The 15,754-nt window shown below is 47.1% G+C and overlaps 1 protein-coding gene across 1 annotated transcript in view; it reads left to right on the plus strand.

Moving 5' to 3' along the window:
* The window catches only part of SNTB1 (syntrophin beta 1), a 99,314-nt gene that overhangs the window by 64,678 nt on the left and 18,882 nt on the right, over positions 1–15,754 (plus strand). The window contains exon 3 of the mRNA XM_053395372.1: positions 4,734–4,941. Coding sequence (XP_053251347.1) covers positions 4,734–4,941 — 208 coding nt within the window. The remainder of the gene's footprint in view (positions 1–4,733; positions 4,942–15,754) is intronic.

The raw sequence follows: 15,754 nt of genomic DNA on the forward strand, positions 1-15,754 counted from the left end.
GCAACGCACGGAAACGCCGTTTACCTTCCCGCCAGAGTGGTACCTATTTATCTACTTGCACTTTGACGTGCTTTCGAACTGCTAGGTTGGCAGGAGCTGAGACCGAGAAACGGGAGCTCAGCCTGTCATGGGGATTTGAACCGCCGACCTTCTGATCGGCAAGTCCTAGGCTCTGTGGTTTAACCCACAGCGCCACCCACGTCCCATGAAATGTGAAGTGTAGATGAGGCCTAAAATATAGGATGTTGAATTGCGTAGCATTTTATAACCACAGACACACACATACAGTCCAGATAATTCCTGTAAGACAAAAGTTGGCATCCTGTGGCCTTTTGTGGGGGAGTCTCCCTGCAGCCCCCCAATGTTATCTGATGCAGCAGAGGTCTTCTTATGTTCATAAGGAACCTGTCCAATTTCAGGCCTCAGGCCTTACAGGGTTGTTGTTTTTTAAGACCCTATACATGCCTCCCCTTGCAGAATGTGGCTTGTTTCCTCTATTCAGTTATCAGGTAGTACCTTTTTGGACATTTTGCCTTAGGGAAAGGAAGGTAGAATAATAGGAAAGATATTCAAGTTTCTGCTTCAGATGTTCTGCTCAGGGAGCGTATAGAAGAGGAACCCACCCAGGGAAATCTCAAATATTGGAATCAAAACAAATGGTTTGTACAAGTGATGCAAATCTGCTGCTTAATCTGCATAATGTTCCTGGCACGGAGTTTGGCTTTTCGTCTTGCGTCAATGTCCCTGAGCATACCTCGCTGCTCCGATGAGAAGTGCTCTGCTATTTTAGAACGCAGCCCATGACATGTTCATGCTCTCTAGCAAAGTAACTTGGCCATCCATGCCCATAAAAGCAAAATCAGCCGGCTGACAGAGCCTATACACTTCAGGTATGTGCATAATGATATGTCTGGAAATCGTCTTTGATACAACTTTGAAGTACAGCTTGCGTCCATATATGGAAGTAAGGAAGCTTTCAAAAACCTGAAGTCGACCGTGGTGCAGCCATGGTATGAAATGACGTTTTAAAACCTAAATATTGTGTGTGTGTTTGTGTGTTGGAGCAATCCTGTGTGCAAAGAGCTGGTCCAAAGCAAGATGGTGTAAATTAAACCAGCGAAAAGTTAACCCTGGATCGAAAACCCATTCTGCAGTGGGGCTGTTGCCGCTGCTCTGCACGAACATTGACAAGAGGGAAAGCAAGCATTGACCAAGCATTGACAAACTGTCCTTTGTCAAGTTGCCACATGAAGCTGAATTGACTTAGGATTCAGCCTAAGCTTCCCCCCTCTCTGATCCTGCACCCCGCTTTTTGGTGCTTACATTGACTGAGCCGGGATGAGCAAGTTATGTTGGCTTCTCTTTGGCTGAGTCAGGCTTGGGGACTTGAGATTTCTGAGCTTGGCGGAGCAAGAATCAGCTGGCGCAGCCGGATATCCGCTGCAACCTCAGCTGGTCATCCCAGCAGGTTTTGCCATGGGATCGCCCCCTTTGTGCGTGCGAGTGTTGGGGTGAGGCTGTGGGAGCTGCAGTGAGCGTGGCTGGAGACTGGCTTCCTTAAAGGGACCCCTGGACGGTGAAGTCCAGTCAAAGGCGACTATGGGGTTGTGGCGCTCATCTTGCTTTCAGGCCAAGGGAACCGGCATTTGTCCACAGACAGCTTTTCATCTCATGTGGCCAGCATGACTAAACCTCTTCTGGAGCAACGGGGCACCGTGGCGGAAACCAGAGCACACAGAAACGCTGTTTACCTTCCCGTCGCAGGGGTACCTATTTATCTACTTGTGCTGTTGTGCTTTCAAACTGCTAGGTTGGCAGGAGCTGGGACAGAGCAATGGGAGCTCAACCTGTTGAGAGGATTTGAACCGCCAACCTTCCAATCAGCAAATCCAAGAGGCTCAGTGGTTTAGACCACAGCGCCATATAAGGCACTCACACAGACTAGAGTTAGGCGTTTGTTTGATGCGGCCAGGAGAACAGAAACCAAATGCACCATGTTGTATAACAACGGGCATTTGAAAAAAAGAAACCAATAATAGAAAGCTGGAATGGTTCTGCTATGGACAAGGGAGGCTATGATTGTAATTTGCAGTTGCATATGTTAAATCCTGTTTGCCATTATGTTGCCCGTTCAACAACAACAATTTAAATTTGTATACTGCCCTATGCCTGCAGGTCTCAGGGCAGTACAACCACATAAAATTGCAATCTACAAACACAAAATACATAATGAAAATAAAAAACAACAAAAACCCAGTAATTCCCCCCCCCCCATTTTTAAAAGGGCGCTGAATATCAATCAGCCAAAGGCCTGGTTAAAGAGTAATTATTATTATTATTTATTATTTATACCCCACCCATCTGGCTGGGTTTCCCCAGCTACTCTGGGTGGCTTCCAACTGAATATTAAAAACAATACAGCACCAGACTTTAAAAACTTCCCTAAACAGGGACGCCTTCAGTTGTCTTTTAAAAGTAAAATACCATATTTTTTGCTCTATAAGACTCACTTTTTCCCTCCTAAAAAGTAAGGGGAAATGTGTGTGCATCTTATGGAGTGAATGCAGGCTGTGCAGCTATCCCAGAAGCCAGAACAGGAAGAGGGGATCCCTCTTGCTGTTCTGTCTTCTGAGATTCAGAATTTTTTTCCTTCTTGTTTTCCTCCTCCAAAAACTAGGTGTGTCTTGTGGTCTGGTGCGTCTTATAGAGGGAAAAATATGGTCGTTGTTTATTGCCTGGCGCCTAAAAGTGTATCATGAAGGTGCGGTGCCAGCCAAACTTCCCTGGGGAGAGCAACAAGGCCCTGTTAGGCTCTTTGCCTGATTATGGGAGGGCTAAATGCATGTCAGAGACGGGAAGCATTTTGGAAGTGAAAGGAGGAATGCTGGGAAATGACCACTGGCAACTCGGACTCTTCGTTTTTGCGAAGTTAGCCAAGCAGCCCCTGAAAAAACGTGATACCATTCCTGTGCGTGGCCGAGTGTGTATCGCGCTTAAACGTGCCATTCCTTTGGGCTGGTGTGGGTTTTATCGAAAGCCATTCCGCACGCTGTGTTTGCATAACTGCGGTGGCGTGTGAGGATAAACACAGCTGTGGCACTGCCTGAAATATTTCTAGGCCAGGGAGAGTGGAAAAGGGAACTTTTATCGCCAAATAGCAGATAAACATAATGTTGCCTTTCAGAAAGCAGGTTGCCAAAGAGCGTAACACGTTTTAAGCCTTCAGAGCTGTCCCGTCCGTTTGGCAAACGCGCTCTGCTTGCAAAACGTTTGCGCGGCACCTCAGCGACCATGCCTAGCATATCGATGTATTTATGCAGACAGGATGGGTAGGGAAATCTTCTGCATGTGGAAGGGCCACAGCTCACAGGGAGAGCATCTGGTTTGCATGCAGAAGGTCCCACGTTCAATCCCAGGCACCTGGAGACGCTGCCTGAAGTCCTGGACACCTGCTACTAGTCAATAGTGGTGTTTGTTATTGATGCATGGATAGCTCAGTTGGTTAGAGCATGGTGCTGGTAATGCCAAGGTTGCAGGTTCGATCCCCGTATGGGACAGCTGCATATTCCTGCATTGCAGGGGTTTGGATGAGATAATCTTCAGGGTCCCTTCCAACTCTACAATTCTGCGATTCTATGGTTCCTCTCACCTGTCAAAAGTTCACCTGCAAATGCCTTGTGGGCAGTGACCTCTTCATGTCATTCTGTAAAGCACCACGTACATTAAGTCTAGCGTATTCTTTGCTATTTGTTTTTTTTATTTTTTTTATAAACAATTGCAACATAACAAATCATCAATACGAATCACCTTCATTATTTCCTCCCCTTTTCCCCCTCCCACCTCCCCAACAAACCCTCCCTCTCTCCCCCCCAAGACTTCCCTCAGCTCCTCTCTCTGATTTCTCAACTCATATTGTTCTCTGCATATTGTAAAATTGTATACATCCTTATATTATCTATCCACTATATTAACCCAATAAATTTGTACATGTTTATTCAAAACCTGCCAAGGAGTCCAGTTCATTTTGTTGTCTTTAGCGTATTCTTTGCTATTTGGACACACTCCCCAATAACAACAATTTCCTCAAGTGCTCAGGGTTCTTCTTGCACATTGAAGAGAGTTCCCATGTTTTCCTCTTCTGTGAGCTGCAGCAATTGCTGGCCTGATGGGCTCTCTGCTCTTGAGCACAAGGTTTGGAAGTGGAAAACTTTCATTTCTACTTTTGAACAAAGCACATCCAGTTCTGTTCAAGTTCTAGTTAATTCAAGCCAACCACAACCAGCCTGTGATAATTCGTGGCTTGTTTGTTTCCTCTTCACTTCGCTAACTAGAATTTAAACTTCACAACCCACACCCTGCGGTATTTTCATTTTCATTTCTTTTTGCTTTTTAATTTGTATACAGCCTACCTATATACACAAGGCGGTTTGCAGCAACAAAATATGCAATAAAGGACGCACACCTTCTAATAATCCGATGCAGTACGAAAAATCATAATAAAACATAACTTTAAAGTGGAACGACTTGTAAAGTAATATTCAATAATCTATTAGAATATAATAGTGCAATTTGCACAAAACATGACCTGCAGTGAGATAGATACTCAGATGGATATTTAATACTTGTATTCTAGCAAGGTTCATAGGACTGGGCTGCTTTGCAATAGCCACCCTATATATTTTGAGACTAAACCTCCAGCTGTTATCCTGATTCTGCTATTTTCCCTCCTGCAGGCTCGTAGAAGTTCATTCGCCAGATGCCAGGCACACCCTGGTTCTAAGGAGTAAGGATTCCGCCACAGCGCAGGCCTGGTTCCACTCCATCCACTCCTGCATCAGCGATCTCATTCCTAAGGCCATCTCGGAGGTCAAAGATCAGCTGGGCAAAGCAGGAATTGCTGGAGCTCGAGAGATCAGGCACCTCGGCTGGCTCGCAGAAAAGGTAACAAATTCCTCATTTTGTCCACAGGCCTTCCCTTTGGGGCTTGCCGCTCAGATGTTCAGCGGTTCGAATCCCCGCAACAGGGTGATCTCCCGTTGCTCTGTCCTAGCTCCTGCCAACCTAGCAGTTTGAAAGCACAACAGTTCAAGTAGATAAATAGGTACCCCTGTGGCGGGAGGGTACACGGTGTTTCTGTGCGCTCTGGCTTCCGTCACAGTGTCCCATTGCACCAGAAGCCGTTCAGTCATGCTGGCCACATGACCCAGAAAGCTGTCTGTGGACAAACGCTGCACCTTTGACTGGATTTAACCGTCCAGGGGTCCTTTACTTATTACCTTCTGAGCATCCTGAGGGAGCAGTGAGAAGGGCGCTCCAGGAGGCGGAGGCAGGCAAGAGCCCCCAGCTCAGCTTCCCCAGCTGGAGTAGGCTCAGAATAGGTGAGGGTCACTGGCCTGGTCAAGCCCAGATGTGGCAATCAGCGTGCAAGGTATAAAAGGGAAGCAGAACGGAGGTGCCATGTCTGCTCAGCTGCCCACGTTGATGGACCACGGCTTGGTTGTTCCAGGAGCTCTCCGACATGGTACTTTTTGGGGCTGTGTACACCAGTGGGAACTTTCTGCCAGGTATGCTGGGGGTTCGGGACAACAAATTTGTCAAATCCTCATTTTGAAGCAGCCCAAGTGGGGTGGCCACCACTGCCACCTTTGGGATCAAGTTCCACTGAGGTACTTTGCTGAATCTTCCAAACTTCGGCTTCGTTGCACGCACACAAGCTCTAGTGATACAGGAGAGGAAGAAGAGCTTTTCTGTTCCCACTCTTTCCATGCCATGTATAATTTTATAAGGTTCCCCCATGTCACCTCTGGCTTGCCTAAAATCCCAGAGGCTGCAGCTGTTCCTCACAGGGGTCTTGCTCTACTGCCTTGATCATTTTGATCGCTGCACAATTGACCCTGACCTTTGCTCCCACAGTTCTTCCAGATGTTTCTGAAGCATTGTGGGATTTCATCTAGGGCCTCCTATGGATATGTTTAAATTACCCCCTCATGTGAACATCTTTTTCTAAGGGTTGGGGACTCTTTGTTCATGATAGGCGTTTTTCCAGCTCCCTGCATCATGGTTTTCTCCTCCTCCTATGGACTCCTAGAAGCAAAACGCCGAACTCCTCATAGCAAAATTTGCCCAAGCTGGTTACTTCCAGCTGCTGCTTTGAACTTCAACTCACATCAGCTCCAGCCCAGCTGTGTTCGCTGAGGCTGATGGGACTTGTAGTCCAAAACAGCCAGTTGGGGCAAAGGCCGCTTTATTGGAGAGAATGGGGCTCCACTGGAGTAACGTTTTGCAAATCCCAGTTGGCGTTTGGGTGTCCGTCTATGAAATGCAATGTGCTGTTGCTGCATTAATGCTCAGGACAGCAGGCATTCTATTCTACCGTGATCAACCACTTGGTTGGAGGTGGTGGCAGTATATTTAGCAACGATGGGCACTTCAAGGTACCTCAGCTGTTCTCCCTGCCCTGGGTCCACGGACTCAGCATTCTTGATTAAGACAGAAGCTTAGCAAGAGAAAGTTGGTCCCAGTGGATATTGAGCTCTTTGCCCATTTAGGGCTTTAAGAGGCATGGATCTTGGACAGGACCCAGAACTGAAAGCCGATGCCAACGTGTGATGCTTTCATAACACTTGGTAGTGCTTGGGGCTGGGGTGCCCTTTGTGTGGTATGCATCTCGTGTTTGTCGTTCCAACTTGAAACAACCTGCGCCCTTCGCTTTTTCCTTGGAGGTCACTGCTTCTGATCTTGTGATGAAGTGCCAGGAGTTACTTACCACAAATAAACTGGGGTGTTGGTTTCGTTTGTTATTCTTGCAAGTGCTCCCTGGGACCCCTGAAACACACCAGACAGCCCTTTGATTCTTTGCAAGGCTGTGATTTTATGGTTAAAACACCCCCAAAACACAGGATTCTAGCTCTTGGGACTTCAGAGAAGAACCTGACAAATTTAGGCAGCTTTTGCTGTAAAGAGCAATCCAGCCATGCAGGATTGCTACGGTTTGTTCATTTAAAACCCACATTTAGTCCTTTCCCACAGAGTCTTTGGTTCAGTGTGACTGCCACTGGTAACTATAATATGGGGTGCTTCCAATTGTTCAAAAAGCAGGTTGTGTCTAGCAAACTGGGACAATTTTCAAGATGTTTCTGTTTTCCAAGATTTCTGATGAGTTCCATGTTCATTGCTAAAATTGGGCTCTACACATGCATGATTCCCCATGTAGTTGCATGTGCTTCGAAGAACAGGGACCGATCACTACCCAAATGGTAATTGGATCACAGTTTCATCTGCAGTTTTTGTTAAAAAAAGAAAGAAAGGGATAAATGTTTCATGCACAATGCTTCAGTTGGCAGTGGTCCTTTCTGGTCGCTGGTCTTAGCCAGCAGTAATTCACGTCACACTGCAAATGTCAGGAGGGGGACTTAAAGCAATTATTTCCCCCTCAAATAATCGGAGACTGTGTCACCAATCTTCCCTCCATCCTCTTCATGCCTCTTCTGGTTCTGGCAGACGAGGGAGGGAAAGGAGCTTAGTTGTAGCAGGAGAGGAAGACACCTGTATTTCTTCACCAGCCTGACCCACCTCTACCTCTTGGCCTCCTTTCTCTCCTGCTTCACCTTCTTCATCTGGACTTCCCTCTGCCACAGACTCTCTCTGCTCACTAAGCCCTGCTACCTCTTCTGCTTCCTACACCACCTCCTCCCAGGCTTCTCCCTCTTCGTTGTCCCACCAGCAGTCCCCATGCTCAGAGCCTTCTTCCCCTGGTGGTTCCACAGCTGGTTCCTCCCACCATTCATCTGCATCCAGCCAATCCATGACAATAAGGGTTTTTGGAACCCTTAACAACATATAACCTGCAGGAGCATAGGAAGTTTCCTTACACTGAGTCAGACCACTGGTCTATCCAGCTCAATGTTGCTTACACCGGTCCTGAAAGATCTTCATTGTTTCTCAGTACATTTCTGGGCACAATTCGAAGTGTTGGTGCTGACCTTTAAAGCCCTAAACGGCCTCGGCCCAGTATACCTGAAGGAGCATCTCCATCCCCATCGTTCTGCCTGGACACTAAGGTTCAGCGCCGAGGGCCTTCTGGCAGTTCCCTCACTGCGAGAAGCTAAGTTACAAGGAACCAGGCAGAGGGCCTTCTTGGTAGTGGCGCCCGCCCTGTGGAACGCCCCCCTCCATCATATGTCAAAGAGATAAACAACTCTTTTACTTTTAAAAGACAACTGAAGGCGGCCCTGTTTAGGGAAGTTTTTAATGTCTGATGCTGTATTGTTTTTAATATTCAGTTGGAAGCCGCCCAGAGTGGCTGGGGAAACCCAGCCAGATAGGAGGGGTATAAATAATAAATTATTATTATTATTATTATTATTATTATTATTATTATTATTATTATTATTATACCGGTAGCAATTCTAGGATTTTCAGCAGCAGTCTCTCCCAGCCCTACCCAAAGATGTTGGGGATTGAATTTGGGTCCTGCTGCACACCGAGAAGATGCTCTTACCACAGACCTACTGTCCCTCCCCTAAATGGATTAAGTGTCCTGTCTGAGACCCATAATCATAGAATCATAGAGTTGGAAGAGACCACAAGGGCCATCGAGTCCAACCCCCTGCCAAGCAGGAAACACCATCAGAGCACTCCTGACATATGGTTGTCAAGCCTCTGCTTAAAGACCTCCAAAGCAGGAGACTCCACCACACTCCTTGGCAGCAAATTCCACTGTCGAACAGCTCTTACTGTCAGGAAGTTCTTCCTAATGTTTAGGTGGAATCTTCTTTCTTGTAGTTTGGATCCATTGCTCCGTGTCCGCTTCTCTGGAGCAGCAGAAAACAACCTTTCTCCCTCCTCTATGTGACATCCTTTTATATATTTGAACATGGCTATCATATCACCCCTTAACCTCCTCTTCTCCAAGCTAAACATGCCCAGCTCCCTTAGCCGTTCCTCATAAGGCATCGTTTCCAGGCCTTTGACCATTTTGGTTGCCCTCCTCTGGACACGTTCCAGTTTGTCAGTGTCCTTCTTGAACTGTGGTGCCCAGAACTGGACACAGTACTCCAGGTGAGGTCTGACCAGAGCAGAATACAGTGGCACTATTACTTCCCTTGATCTAGATGCTATACTCCTATTAAGAGCTGCAGCCATTAGGTTAGGTGGACAAAGCATCTGTTGTGGTGTAAGGCTTATTGCAGCATAAAATATTCTCAAGCAGAGGTAAGAAGAAAGGAACTGGCCGCACCAGAGCTTCCTTTTTCTCCCTTCCCTGTCTCTCTTCTCAATTTTTAATGAGGCTCTGTATTAGTTGTCATTCCACCCTTCCCCCAGTGATTAGTTCGAAAAGCAAAAGCTTGCAACATGTATCGGAAAGAACATTCTGCAAAGGTGCTGACCTTTCCTTTTGCAATAAACTCTCATTTGAGAACGAGTCCCAGGACTAAGCATGTGGTTGGATCAATCATGTTAGTTGGGGGGAGGGGGGTTGGCTTGGACAGTAATGCGCAGCTAATGAGTTGTGCGCTGCGGACATTAACCTCAGACCTCAGGTGATTTAGATGCAGAGCACATTGCAAGATCACCTTAGGGCTTTTTAAAGAAGGAAGAAATACGCACCATGCTGGCATGTTAATTGAAGTGGGCCATTGGCACAGTGGCGCAGAACGCAGGTTTACTGCTTGTACAATGTAATCAACGGTGGGGAAACAAGTCATTTTCTGTCCTTGGTTTTTTTGTAACTTTTTCCCCCTAACTTTTTTTTTAAAGAAGACTACATCATGGAGGAGGGACGCGGGTGACGCTGTGGGTTAAACCACAGAGCCTAGGACTTGCCGATCAGAAGGTCGGTGGTTCAGATCCCCGTGACAGGGTGAGCTCCCGTTGCTCGGTCCCAGCTCCTGCCAACCTAGCAGTTTGAAAGCACATCAAAGTGCAAGTAGATAAATAGGTATTGCTGTGGCGGGAAGGTAAATGGCATTTCCGTGCGCTGCTCTGGTTCACCAGAAGCAGCTTAGTCATGCTGGCCACATGACCCGGAAGCTGTACACTGGCTCCCTCAGCCAATAAAGTAAGATGAGCGCCGCAACCCCAGAGTCGGTCACGACTGGACTTAATGGTCAGGGGTCACTTTACCTTTACATCATGAAGGAACTTAAAGGGCTGTGAAACAGGAAGGAGCACCTGAATGTTAGGCAATGGCTGTGTTAAGAAGCAACAGTAAACCGTAATTTAGTACTTCGAAAACAAGCTTGGATCTCACGCTCCTAACTTTTGCATGGCCACAGAGCAGGTCTGTTTTCCATACTTCCTTTTGTAGTATGGAACACAATCACAATGGCAACGTGTTAAAAACCAAGCCTTATGAGGAATGGTTGAAGGAGCCTGGAAAAGAGGCGGCTGAGAGGAGATGGGATAAGTAAAGGTAAAGGGACCCCTGACCATTAGGTCCAGTCGTGGCCGACTCTGGGGTTGCGGTGCTCATCTCGCTTTATTGGCCGAGGGAGCCGGCGTACAGCTTCCGGGTCATGTGGCCAGCATGACTAAGCCGCTTCTGGCGAACCAGAGCAGTGCATGGAAACGCCGTTTACCTTCCTGCCAGAGCGGTACCTGTTTATCTACTTGTACTTTGTGCTTTCGAACTGCTAGGTTGGCAGGAGCAGGGACTGAGCAACAGGAGCTCACCCCGTTGCGGGGATTCGAAGTGCCGACCTTCTGATCAGCAAGTCCTAGGCTCTGTGGTTTAACCCACAGCGCCACCTGCGTCCTCAAATATCTTCAGGGTTGTTACATGGAAGAGAGGGAAAGCTTGTTTTCTCTTGCTCCGGAGGCTAGGACCCGAACCAATGGCTTTAAGTTGCAAGAAAGGAGATTCCAACTAAACACCAGGGAGAACTTCCTGACAGTAAGAGCTGTGGAATGGAGTGGAGAGGTGGTGGACTCTCATTCCTTGGAGGTTTTTAAGTAGAGGTTGGATGGCCATCTCTCATGGATGCTTTTGTTGATATTCCTGCATTGCAGAGAGTTGGATTAGATCATGTTTGGGGTCCCTTCCAACTCTGTGATTCAGTCATTCAATGTCCTACGGGTGCAGAAATGCTTATAGTGATTCATGCAGCCTATATGATGGAGGTTCACCCCGTCGTGGGGATTCGAACCGCCAACCTTCTGATCGGCAAGCCCAAGAGACTCAGTACCCGCGTCCTGTTGCTCTGTCCCAGCTCCTGCCAACCTAGCAGTTCAAAAGCACAACAGTGCAAGTAGATAAATAGGTATTGCTGAGGTGGGAAGGTAAACAGCATTTCCATGCACTCTGGTTTCCGTCACGGTGTCCCGTTGCACCAGAAGCAGTTTAGTCATCCTGGCCACATGGCCCAGAAAGCTGTCTGTGGAGAAATGCCAGCTCCCTCGGCCTGAAAGCGAGATGAGCCCCACAACCCCATAGTCGCCTACGTCCACTGGTCCCTTTACCTTTGACCTATGATGGAGAACTTTTATGCATGCCTGTGCAGCGCAATGCAAACCTAATGCTAAACTGTGAGCAAAGTTCTGGGCCTGAAAAGCTTGCTTGCTAGAAAGTTGCAGGATTTGCTTTGTCCTGAAGTTTGTAAGATTTCTGATTTCCAACCACAGCGCAGCAAGCCCTGGGCTGGAGTCCCAGCACACAACAATGTTCTCCCTCTCTGCCATCTACCTCAATTTAAGGATTAGGAAAGAAAAACAAACACTGCGCGCCAACCACACAAGCAAGGAGCAAACGAGCCTGCTGAAACCATCGACGGCAGCAGAATGTTGGGCACACGGAGGTTAGAATAAGCAGAGGGCTAGCCTGCCAAATGCCATTTTAGGCTGCCTTGCCTGCCCATTGCTCACACTGACCAATAAGGACCAAAGGAATGTTGCCTTCTCAAAAGCAGGGACCACAGCTTAAAAGCCTGGAGCAACGAATGAATATAATGGGAAGCTTTCTGTGGCTCAGCTCCCTGTTTTCTTACTTTTTGGGGCTCCATGATCACTGCAGATGGTGACAGCAGCCACGAAATTAAAAGACGCCTGCTTCTTGGGAGAAAAGCAATGACAAACCTAGACAGCATCTTAAAAAGCAGAGACATCACCTTGCCAACAAAGGTCCGTATAGTTAAAGCTATGGTTTTCCCAGTAGTGATGTATTGAAGTGAGAGCTGGACCATAAAGAAGGCTGATCGCCGAAGAATTGATGCTTTTGAATTATGGTGCTGGAGGAGACGCTTGAGACTCCCATGGACTGCAAGAAGATCAAACCTATCCATTCTGAAGGAAATCAGCCCTGAGTGCTCACTGGAAGGACAGATCGTGAAGCTGAGGCTCCAGTACTTTGGCCACCTCATGAGAAGAGAAGACTCCCTGCGAAAGACCCTGATGTTGGGAAAGATGGAGGGCACAAGGAGAAGGGGACGACAGAAGATGAGATGGTTGGATAGTGTTCTCGAAGCTACCAGCATGAGTTTGACCAAACTGCGGGAGGCAGTGGAAGACAGGAGTGCCTGGCGTGCTCTGGTCCATGGGGTCACGAAGAGTCGGACACAACTAAACAACAGCAACAACTTTTGCACGGATACAGAAAGTGGGACACAGGATGGACGAACTTGGAAGGCAGGCTGCCTAGCCGCCGGTGAGCGGGGCAAGCTTTTCCTGTGCTCAGCTCAGCATAACTTCCAACGAAGGTGTCCAGAGTCTCTTTCCCAGCCTGCCCTACAACTTGAATATTTAACCAGACGTACTACAAGGGCTTGGAATCTGGGACCTTTGACATCGCTGAGTTGTGGTCTCTCCCCATGAAGCCTATAGAAGTTGGGAGAGAGGGAAGAAATAGCACAGAACCTCCAAGCAGAAGGCATAATGGGGAGAGATGAAGGCAAAGGTGTTTAAAAACGGCCTGGGTATATTTTAGGAACAGCTAAGCAAGGAGCAGCAGGTGAAATAAGCCTTTGAAGGAGCGCACCAAGCGATTCTGCCCTGCTAAAGGAAAAAAGCTAGGGAACTTGAACATGGCGGCGGGGGAATGTACTAGATAGAAAAAACCCCTCAGAGGTCAATTGTCAGCGCCGGCCTTAAACATTTCACACACAAAGCAAAGAGTCAAGGAGTTTCTCCCTCCTCTTAATCCACTACCATAGCTCCGGATCGAAGCATGTTTTCTAATGAGGTCACAAGACAGATTGGAGGAAGGAAGATGTTGCCCCCTTCCGGAACGTTCTATGTGGAATAAGAGCAGCCACCCCAATTGTGAGTGAGGCCAGAAGTAGACTTGTCTGCCAGAAATCTCAGCCATATTTGCACATGTATATTTGCATGGTTTTTACCATGCACAAGCAGTTTTGCATCTGCTTGCCCTGGAAAAGACAAACTATGGCCTGTGGTTTAGCACTGCATCTAAACCCAGGGAACATGGTTTGACTCACAAGAGACCACAACCTGTAGACAAAGTCAGGACTTGGAGATCATGGTTTGCTTGGATGTCATGTTTAGCCAGGGATTGTGCTTTGAACTTAAAGGAGTTAGACAACCCAGCAGTAAACCATTAACCATGGTTTATTATGGTGTGCAAACTGGGCAGTTTTCAGAAGGGCAAAGCAAACCACAACCCGTTTTGAATGTGATACCAAGGCAGGGATTATGGTTTATTACCTCCCAGCGTGAGCAACAAGGAGTCAAAGCTGCTTTGTAGTCACGTTCATGGTACAGTGTTAGCTATGGTTTACTGTGGTGTACAAACTTGGCCATTTTCAGAAGGGGGACGTAACACATACCAGGGGAAGGTGGAACATGAACCAAGGCTGAAGATTTATTGAGATTAAATATAAACAGATATGTGCCTAGAGAGGCTATTGGTAGATTTCATAGTTCAGTAAAGTATGGTTGACTCTAAGCCCAATTCAGCCTCACTGACCTCAACAGGAAAAACTGGTCTTAGACTATTTAATTATCTTTATTTTTAATTATGGTTGCAAACTTTTCTTTAATTGGCTTGTATATTTTAGTCATGTCTCTTCTATGGTTGTATACTGTTTGGAGATTGCAGTTCATATTTTTTAAAACAAACAAACAGTCGTACCTTGGTTTTCGAATGGCCTGGAACTCAGATACTTTGGCTCCTGAACACCGCAAACCCAGAAGTGATTGTTCCAGTTTGCAAATGTTCTTTGGAACCCGGACGTCCGACAGGGCTTCCGCAGCTTCTGATTGGCTGCAGGAGCTTCCTGCAGCCAATCGGAAGCCACGATTTGGTTTTCGGACTTTTTGGAAGTCGAACAGTCTTCCGGAACGGATTCCGTTTGACTTCCAAGGTACGACTGTAGATTTAAGCACAGGCCTTCAATCGTTTGTGGATCAGTCTGGGATCCTCCTTTGCTTCCAGCTGAGACCAAAGTTTGGGCCCATTTTATCCAGAGGAACATGCTTTGATTTTTGCAGACAAATCTGGCCATTCTTATCGCAAGCTTATCTTCGGGGGAAGGGGCTTTCTACAGTTATTCTTCACACCCCCAGCTGTTTTGCATTTGGTTGCCCTCAGACTTTCCAAATAGCCTAAAGGAACATCCAGCCTGAGCTACTTCTTACATGGTTCAAAAGTGCTTTTCACATCTGCCTGGATGTTTTACTAGGGATAACCAGCAGCTCTGGGATGTGGTTTGGGATCATATGCAGAGGAATGGGAAAGTCCCCCACATATCTGAAATGGGAACCAAATGCTGCCTGATAATGGTTATGCACCTGTTACCTCAAACGATTCGTGACCAGCGAATTGGCTCCGAAAGGAAAAAGAGAGATCTGACTCAGAGATTTCAGAGCAAGGAAAGGAAAAGGAGAACATCTGCCAATACCAGCAGTTTTATTTTTAAAGTATGTATATATGTATTTAACCTTACAATTGTGCAGATGAGGACCACTCGGTTTAATGGGCTGATTAATCAACGGGTAAAACTTTAGGGACAAGTTTTATTATCCTCATCGTTATTATAGGCAGAATGAAAAAGAAGTTGGGAGATTACGGCAGATGAGTTACACGCAAAAGTTCCTAGTTTCAACCTTGCCGTCTCAAGGTGGAGCTGAGAGAGACGGCTGCCCCAAACCCCAAAGACCTGCTGCCTTTGAGTGGTTTAAAAGAGGATTGACAGGTTAGGCAGAGGGAGTAATCCTATGCACAAGAAGCTGGTGTAAAGCAAGCCAATGTAAAGAGACACCAGATTCAAACCCCATTCAACAGTGAGGTTTGCTGCTCAGTCACAGCCTGGCCAACAAGTCTCTCCTTCATTGGAGGCGTTTAAGTGGAGGTTGACTGGATTCCTGCATTGCAGGGGGTTGGACTAGATGACCCTTGGTGTCCCTTTCAACTCCACAATTCTACGATCCTCTGATTAACAACAACAACAACAACAACAATTTATTATTTATACCCCACCCATCTGGCTGGGTCTCCCCAGCCACCCTGGGCGGCTTCCAACAAAGTATTAAAATACAGTGGTCTGTTAAACATTAAAAGCTTCCATAAACAGGGCTGCCTTCAGATGTCTTCTAAAAGTCTGGTAGTTGTTGTTCTCTTTGACATCTGGTGGGAGGGCGTTCCACAGGGCGGGTGCCACTACCGAGAAGGCCCTCTGCCTGGTTCCCTGTAAAATAGTGCTGTGTGCCAGGTTGCTAGGTCAAGTGTCCAAGCTCAATGGGATTCAGATATCCAGCCTAAGTCCCACCCCCAGAACGCCCCATTTTAGGGCTTTCATCAACC

The sequence above is a fragment of the Podarcis raffonei genome, chromosome 7 (assembly GCF_027172205.1).
Source record: "Podarcis raffonei isolate rPodRaf1 chromosome 7, rPodRaf1.pri, whole genome shotgun sequence".
Classification (NCBI taxonomy): Eukaryota; Metazoa; Chordata; class Lepidosauria; order Squamata; family Lacertidae; genus Podarcis; species Podarcis raffonei.